This window comes from Halichoerus grypus, chromosome 2 (assembly GCF_964656455.1).
Source record: "Halichoerus grypus chromosome 2, mHalGry1.hap1.1, whole genome shotgun sequence".
Taxonomy (NCBI): Eukaryota; Metazoa; Chordata; class Mammalia; order Carnivora; family Phocidae; genus Halichoerus; species Halichoerus grypus.
This window is the reverse complement of record NC_135713.1, coordinates 123454472-123462940: the sequence shown is the minus strand read 5'-3', so window position 1 is coordinate 123462940 and position 8469 is coordinate 123454472. Positions and strand designations below refer to the sequence as shown.

The following is an 8469-nucleotide window of genomic DNA, read 5'->3' as shown; positions in this document are numbered from 1 at the left end:
TAGAGTTCATTAACTTGGCATCTCCTCTTGGAGACAGAGCAGCTGGGTCTGTTTGCTGCTCTCCCGAAGCCTTGCCCGGGGCCCTGCGACCTGAGCACCAGGATGTGGGCCGGGCTGCCGCAGCGACAGGGAGCTGGAGGGTCCCGTATGGGGACCAGCTGACCTGACGGCAACATCAGCACTGCAGCTGTGAGGGGCTGGAAGCTGAGGGGGGAGAACGGAGCTCCCACAGTAGGCACAGGGGGAGGCAGGTCTCCCCCGCACAGCCCAGGGTGGGGGTGGCGAGGAACCGTCCACACTGCATGGGGCTTACTTGCTTCTGCCCATGTCTTTGCTGACAGCAGCCTGGCCGCTCGGTGGGCTGTTAGGCAGAGTCCGTTCTCCGCTCTGTTAGAACCCCGTCTCAGCTCCACTTAGTCCCAGGCAGACCTTGAGCCAGGCCCTGGCTATGTCTTGCTTTATACATTGATGAAGTGACCATTTGAGGGGAAAGGGAAATGTTTCCTTTATTGGCCTCCTGTGAAATCTTTAATGCCACTCTCTCTACAGCGAGACCCACTCCTTCAGAGTAGACATCACCCTCTCCAGTCCTTTCTTTGAAAATGCAGATGCCTCCCGCAGTGTGACCTCTTAGCTTTCTGTACCACAGGGAATCTCTTGATGGGACAGCTCTGGTCTGTGCAGGCGGGGTGTTGGCTTAGGGAGGCGGTGTGTTCCTAGAGTGTGTGGGGGGGCTCTGTGGAGGTGGCCTCCACTGTACGGGGGTGGAGCAGAGGGGTCAAACCACATCCCATGGAGAGGTGGTGAGCCTCGGGGGCCCCGACTCACTCCTGCCAGCCCAACTTGTGACTGCTCGAGCTTGGAGCCCCTCCTAGGGTCTCCGGGGGGGCGTCTCTGTGCTTCTGCTTAGGGCAGGAAGTGCTGCCTGAGAGCTATCCTCAGTGACTTGGGGACTGTCAGATCTGTCAACCTCCCGCAGATGTCGCACAGAATTCCCAAAACCCAGATTTCTGGGTTGATTTGGGCTGCAGAGGCTCAAGCACCGGGGAGAAGCACCAGCCGCGTTCTGCCCCAGCTAGAGGATCTGGGCTCTCCCCACCGGGGCCTAGAGCAGGCAGAGACTTACTGTCTGCCCACGGCTTCAGAGCCTTGCTGCCTCAGCCGGCCGGCCCGTCTCTTGTCCCATCACTATAAGCCTCGGCCATGCCCTCGCCTGCCTGGCTCATGACCGCTTCCTTGCCCATCTGTCTGTCCAGCCGTTCTCTGGCCAGCTCCCTGATGGCCACCAGGAACACAACAGCAGACAACCTGTGGTCCTCATCTCTGTGGAGCCCGGAGTCTCACAGGGCGACAAAAACGATGGCTACAGCATTCTGATGTCCTGCGTGGGACTGCGGGTGCCCAGCTGTGGCCTCCCTTGCTCTAGGCCACAGCCAGGACTGCGCTGTCTGATGCGTCTGCCATCACAGCCTCATGGTGCTTGCTCGTGCCTCAGAGCCCTGCATATTTATGGGGGGTTCTCGGGTCTCCCTCAAAACGGGGCTCAGGGGGCTGCAGTGTCTCACTTACAGACAGGTTGGGAAGACTCCCATTTTGGAAAAGCAGAGGACTGGGAGGGTTAAAATGCCTGAAAGGGCACAGGGGATGATTTCCTAGATTTCCAGATGTGGTCTCAGAATTGTAGTGCTCTGGGGGCTGCCTGAGTGTAGCTGATGTAGCTCTTTGTAGCGGATGTGTGTGTGTGTGTGAGCTGAGACTCTGGGTCTGCCTGCATTCAGTTCGGTCCCTTGGACTGGACAATGAAAGCTAACTCGGCGATCGAGCACTTCCTATATGCCGGGCGCTGCCCTAGGTGCTTTATATGCGGTCTTCATTTTACCACCACGGCCAGCCGTTACCTTTCCCGGTTTCCAGAAGAAACTGAGGAGCAGGGAAATTCAGTCCCTCGTTCAAGGTCACAGAACTAGTGCGCAGTAGAGCAGGAATTCCAACCGAGGCCCCGGCCGGGAGACACCCCAGCGGGCGCGGATGGCTTGTGTTGGTGCGGGCATGCACACGCACCCCTCACCTGCGTGCACTGCCCTGCACACGTGGGAGCGAGAGAAAGCTTTCACTGCTGGAAGGGTCTCTGCGACCTGCTCAAGCTGTCTCTGCAGGCCAAGGAAAGGGGTATCAGGTATGAAAATGGGAGTGGGTGCAGGGACCTGGTGATCTGAGCGGTTCTCTACTCAAGAAAAATGGAATCTAGCCTGGGTCAGAGCTTTGCTGCTGGTGCGAGGCAAGCAGGGAGTTTTGCAAGGAGAGTTTGTGAATCAACAGAGTCTGAAACAAGCGGGATGTGTCTTGGCTCCCTCCCGCCCTGTCTCTGGCTCACGTCCTTCAGCCTGCCCTGCGCTTCACCCTGTGCTCTCGGAGGGACGCCGGGACGCCTGACTCTGAACCTCAGACTCCTCATCTGGAGGCAGCTTCTCTCCTCTCAGAGAACCCCAGCTGGGAGAGATTACTGCTGCTTCCTGGAGGGGAGAGGACCCTCTCAATGGCAGTGGGGGAGTTGCCCCCTGGGACTCCGGGGTGCATGGCCCCAGCCAGCTTCCTCTCTTCTGCCTTCGAAGATCAGGTGTAGTGTCCAGGCTGGGGGTTCCCAGTTCTGTAGGTGCACTGCTGCTCCCTAGCCGAGTTGGGGAACATCTTGGTCTCTGGAGGGATCATCGCTACACTGAGGATCTGTGTGTGACATATAAAGGCGGTTCCAAAACAGTGGGCTGCTTCTGCTTGCCAGACCTCACAGGGTGTCTCCCATCCTACAAACTCTGAATACTGGGCCTTCTGGTGTAAGCAACAGGTAAAAGCCCCCTCCTGACTGCCCCCCGGGTCTCTGGCAAAGACAAAACCCTTTATCAGGTGATCACAGAATGCAGGTGTGCTCTTGGGCTCTGCAGCTGGTCTGCCAGGCTTCCAACCGCCTCTAGCTCCATATATGCAGCCCAGGTGAGCCCTTGCCTATGGACCTATTATGTTGCCTCTCTTAGGTCTCAGCATGGTAGGTATCTAACCCGTACTGAGTGCCTACCGTGTGACAGATGTTTCCCTACGAGATTTACACGTGCCCCCTCCTAAGACTGTCATAACATCCCCGGTGGATGGGTACTATTATCTTACCCACTTTCCAGCGGGACAAATGGAGACAAGAGAAGGCTAAGTCACTTGCCCAAGATCACACAGCTAGTGAGTGACATGATGTTGGGCAAGATACCCTTTCTAAGTCTTGATTTCCTCATCGATACAATGTGTTAATACCATGATCTGTCCGGGTGTTTTGAGGATTCAGCTGAGCAAGGCACACGGCACCTGGCAAAGCACTGAGCACACAGTAAGCACTCAGCAGACATGGCCACTTAATGGTACAGCGAATGCTAACCCCAGCTGGAAGACAGAAAACACATTTAGAGCACCAGTAACAATGGATCAAATAATGAAGGGATTAACTCCTCCACAGGTGTCTTTCGTGAGCCCACATAAGTTCTCTGAGGGCAGGGACTTTGCCTGCCTAGTTCACTGTGGGTTCCTGGGGCTTTGCCTCACATCTGGTGAAAGTTTGTTGAATGACTGAGTGAAGGACTGCTTGGGGGCCCCGAGGGGCCATTCATTGTATTGGACAGCCCCCTCTCTTTGCAGCCCTTGCCCTCCTGTGCCTTGTGGCTGTAATCTCAGTGTCCTTGCCTTATTCCCTATTAGAAGGGAAGTTTCCCCAGCCAGGACAGGCCTGAGTTCCGCCCACTGCTATCTTCCCCGGGAAGAACTGGCAGTGCAGCTGAATCTCGTTGTAGCCTGCCTGGGGTGCAAAAGGGTTTTTCTTCTCGGGTGGGAAGTAGAGAGTGTTGAAAGCCTTGTTGGACATGGTAAGAGGCCTGAGGCTGTGAGCCAGCTGGTTGGCAGCACCATGGCCTCAGTGTCTCAGATATCCTAGAGCAGGCTCTAGGATGATGATGACCACCTGAGTTTGTAGGCTCCTCTCTTCTTTACACAGGTGAACGCTGTTTCTAAATGACACTTCCAACCCCCACTGCCACTAGGATGACATGGAGAGTGGGGGCTGTGCTCAGCTCCCCTGTTCAGTGAGAAAGTTGTCCCACCCTTGGCCCGCCTGACTCACTAGTTGTCCCTTTTTTTTTTTTAAAGATTTTATTTATTTATTTGACAGAGAGACAGCAAGAGAGGGAACACAAGCAGGGGGAGTGGGAGAGGGAGAAGCAGGCTTCCCCGCCAAGCAGGGAGCCCGATGCGGGGCTCGATCCCAGGACCCTGGGATCATGACCTGAGCCGAAGGCAGACGCTTAACGACTGAGCCACCCAGGCGCCCCTAGTTGTCCCTTATTTTTGAAAGACTACCCCACCCCCATTGGTATATGACCCACTTTGAGTAAAATAACAGCTGAGCTAAATTCTACCACAACCTCCCTCCCCACCCTCTCATAGAATTAGTCCTGAAAGAGCCCATTGCTCTGGGAAGCTACCTTTCCCTGAAGACCTGGCCCTCTAATCAGCCAAGGCTTTGATCCAGAAATGATAGAGTGAGGGAACTCGAGGATGACTGGGACAACGGATTTCCAGGCAGGCCCAGCCCCCAGCTCCCCACCCCCAGGAAACCCTGAGCTCTGCCCGCATCCTTTCTAGAAATGTGAGCCCCCACCTTTCCAATTTCCTCTTACACCTCTTCTCTATTTCCCCGCCCCCGCCTCTGTGTGACAACGTGGCGCGCATGCAGCCCATCTGGGGATCAGGGAATCCTATTGGGTATGCCAGCTTAATGAAATACTTGCAGTTTATTAAACACAGGCTTCCCTAAGCCCGGAGTGCCTGTGGGTATTTGAAAGGCCAAGGTAACCCGGAGCTACCACAAACGTAATTGTTACATGTGTCCATGCATTCCTGGTGCAACCTCAAACTCCAGCTCTTAAGCAGCAGGCAAAATTAGCAACATAAAGTAACTCCTAGGCAGACAAGAGGAGGGAAATGTGGGGAAAGGCTTGAGAGAGGCTCTCAGAACCCCTCAGGGCCTCTAAAAGTATATGAAGTTCCCATTACCTTGCATAGCTGTAACCGTGGGGGGCGCTCCCCCACCCAGGCTGTTCGTGTTTGCAGAATCAGTTCATTATTACCAAGCAGGTCTTGCTTGTCAACCTCGCGTGGTGTCGCTCCAAGAGTTCAAGTCCTCTTACGGGTGAGGCTTGCTCTGGGCAGCCGGTGGGGCTAGCGCTGTCTGAGGTCTCCTTCTAGAGCTGTGTTTCTGCTCCTCCTCCAGGGCTTGGCAGGGAACGGCCATGGAGAAGCCCCAGGTGACCTGGAGCCCAGTGCCCTGAACTTGGGGGAAGCTGCTCCTGGGAGGTGCTCTCCCATTCATCAGTCTCCTCAGCCTGGGGCCTGTGAATCAGGGGCGAGGGGCTGAGACGGAAGCAGCAGACAAAAGCCTCCAGGGAGGTGCCTCCCTCTACGCGGACTACCATCTGGATGCCGGAGAAGGCGACCCTGTTGACCATGCTCAACGGAACCTGCTCCAGGAACCTCAGAGTCAGCCCGTTGACCCACACGCAGCCCTTGCGGCTCAGGGCCTTCAGGCAGAAGGTCAGCAGAGCGCTGCCCTTCTCCCGGTAGGGCTCCAGCGACAGGTGTCGGCGGGAGAGGCGGGGGAGCTGTAGCCGGAGGTGGGCATCCGGGCCGCGCCCCACCAGCAGCGGGCTGGTGTCATGCTGCAGCCGCGCTGGGACGTTGGCAAAGGTGTCCGGGTCCTGCGCGGGGTGATGCAGGCTCACATGCAGGACCGTGAGGGCCCTCTCTGTGGACAGGAGCCTGGGAAGAATGGAGCACAGACAAAAAAATGTGATTTGAGCCTAAACATGCTTGCCCAGCTCAGGGACCCTGAACCACCTCCGGCCAAGCACAGCAGAGCACCGAGTGTGGATCCGGTCATTCTGTCCAAGTCAGGATGGCGCCAAGGCTAGAGCTGGTGTGGAAGGTCAGCCCCGCTGGGTCTAGCCTCAGCTTCATCTCTAGCACGCTCTGTGAGTAGGACTTAACCACTCATCCACTCTGAGCTTTAGCTTTCTTTTCTGTAATATAAGGATGCCTGTCCTTGTCTTTGCAAGGCATAAGGCATACCAGCTTTCATGGTGTGGTTTTGGTGGCTCACTATCATTTGGAGACAATCTGGCCCTGTTTCACGGGAAGGGAAGGACAGGCAGATAGGATACACCTTCCCTGTATCCAATAGTCACACAAAAAACCGTTGCTGAGCCCTTGCCTGAGCCAGGCACCGATCAGCTGCTGGCAATGAGCACAGGCAACAGGAGAAGAAGCCGCTGATCTCCAGAGCGCCCAGTTGGTGGAGAAGACAGAGGCTTCTAGCGGCAGGAATTGTGGACAGACACAGAATCGGGAAGCCCAGCTGGCTGCCGGGGGCCCAGAAAGGCTGCCTGGAGACCCAGAGAAAGAATAAAAACAGCCAGCATGTTCCAAGTGCTTCTATGAGCCTGGCACCACGCCAAGTGCATTTTGGGCATGAATGTCTCACTATATGGGCAGAAGGCAGATCCTGAGAAAGAAGGTGGAGAGCGCCGGGAGATCTCGCTCAAGAACCAACAGGGGCTCTGCAGAGACCAAGTAACAAGGCTGCCACGGTGAGAAATGCACACATCCTTTGTCCCAGCCACTCCACCTCTGGTAATTTGTCCTTTAGAATCTTACTGGCACATGCAGTAAGGCTGCTTACAACAGTTGGCTTTGCTCCCACGTGGATTTGAGGAATATAAACTCTCTGGCACATCCACCAACCCCATATGGTGCGGAACCTGCCACCGCCTTCAGTGGGAACCAAGGGATGAGTGGATTTGAATAACTAATTCTATACTTTCCCGGCACCAGGCTTCGGCCTACGGTATTTTCTCTGCTAAGAAGTCATCTTCCGTCCCAAACTCTGCCCAAATACCGCTCATCTTTAAAAGACCCATTTCAAATGTGGCCTCTCCTATGAAGCTCTTTTCCTCTCTCTGCCCTCCGACCCCCTCTGGACACCCCCATTCAGCACAGCTTCTCATAACACACCAGAGTCACGTGGGTCCTTGTCCTATCTTCCCTGAGCTCTGCTCCTCCTGCTGTCTCTGAGGCCCCCCAGGGGCAGGCTGTGGTCTGAGCGGCTGCTCTGTGTCCCATTGCCCCGTGCTCACCGGGCCTGGCCACAACATCTGTCTGGGGGCACATCTGGCAAATGGCTAAATGAGGAGATGCTCACACACACATGAAAATCCTGTGAGGGCGCCTGGGTGGCTCAGTGGTTAAGCGACTGCTTTCGGCTCAGGTAATGATCCTGGAGTCCTGGGATCGAGTCCCACATCAGGCTCCCAGCTCAGCGGCGAGCCTGCTTCTCCCTCTGACCTTCTCCCCTCTCATGCTGTTTCTCTCTCTCTCGCTCTCTAATACATAAATAAATAGAATCTTTAAAAAAAAAAAAAAAGAAAATCCTGTGAAATCAGGTTTTGGTATACTGCAAATGAGAGCCTGGTCCCTAAGGGCTGTGGGACTGGAAGCCTGTCACAGGTAGTCCGAGTCCCGGACCCTCGGCCCCTTCTACCTTCTGGCTGAAGTCAGCGAATAGTGAGGACCTTCCACTCGGATAGTGAGGGCCGGGCCCCTCAGGACCCTCCCTCTTCCTAAAGCACAGACATACACGTGTCTCCATCCACATCCCAGGCCCCAGCCTGCGGGAAACCTCCTCCTGAGGTACGGAAGGTAAGCCGGGCCCAGGACAGCCGAGCTGGGTGTCCAAGTCCTCAGGCCTGGCCAGAAATTCGGAGTTCACTTCCAGGACTCGATCCTACGGCCCAAGGATCCTGAGAGAATCCCGCAGAAATTAGGGTTCACCACTGCTCGGGAGACGTTACTCTTCCACTCCACTGAGCACTCCAGAGCTGACAGAAATTCCCTGCCAGGGCAGAGCCCCTGACGAGGCCCCCACATTGTCTCCAGGACGCCCCGGGTTTTCTGGGGAAGCAGAAAGCAGCCCTCCCGGTGCTGTCTCTGGGGCGGGACAGTAGGAAGACAGGCGCCTGGCGAGGAGCCAGCGGGGGCCCTGCTCCCGGCCCCACCAGGCCCTCTCCCCTGGCTGTGTGGCTCCAGTCCCCCTGACCTTCACCTACCTTTCTGCCAGGGGCCCATCTGCACCTGACATTGCAGCTGTGAGCTCTCAGGAGCACGTGGCTGTGAGCCGGGGTGGGCCTGGGCTGGCGGTTACAGCTGCCGTGCGGGGATATGACGCGTCACGTCATTCATCCGTGTCGCTGCTTTCTTCCTTTTTCCCTTCAGGAAAGAAAATGGAAGTGTAATTTCCCATTGCAGAAGTGCAACCCCAGTGCCGAGAGGTTGAGAAACCCCAGCCTGGGATCCTTGCTAGCAGAGGCCCCTGAGAGGTGGGGTTCC

At 56.1% G+C, this 8469-nt stretch overlaps 1 protein-coding gene across 1 annotated transcript; it reads right to left on the bottom strand.

The window, feature by feature from the left end:
* Positions 1–4669: 4669 nt before the first annotated feature.
* TIFAB (TIFA inhibitor) lies at positions 4670–8246 on the bottom strand. The gene is made up of 2 exons (XM_036114306.2): positions 8190–8246; positions 4670–5847 (listed from the first exon to the last, which is right to left on the bottom strand). Exons 1-2 carry the CDS (start codon positions 8219–8221, stop codon positions 5274–5276), a joined length of 606 nt encoding a protein of 201 aa, XP_035970199.2. The 5' UTR covers positions 8222–8246; the 3' UTR covers positions 4670–5273.
* Positions 8247–8469: the final 223 nt, after the last annotated feature.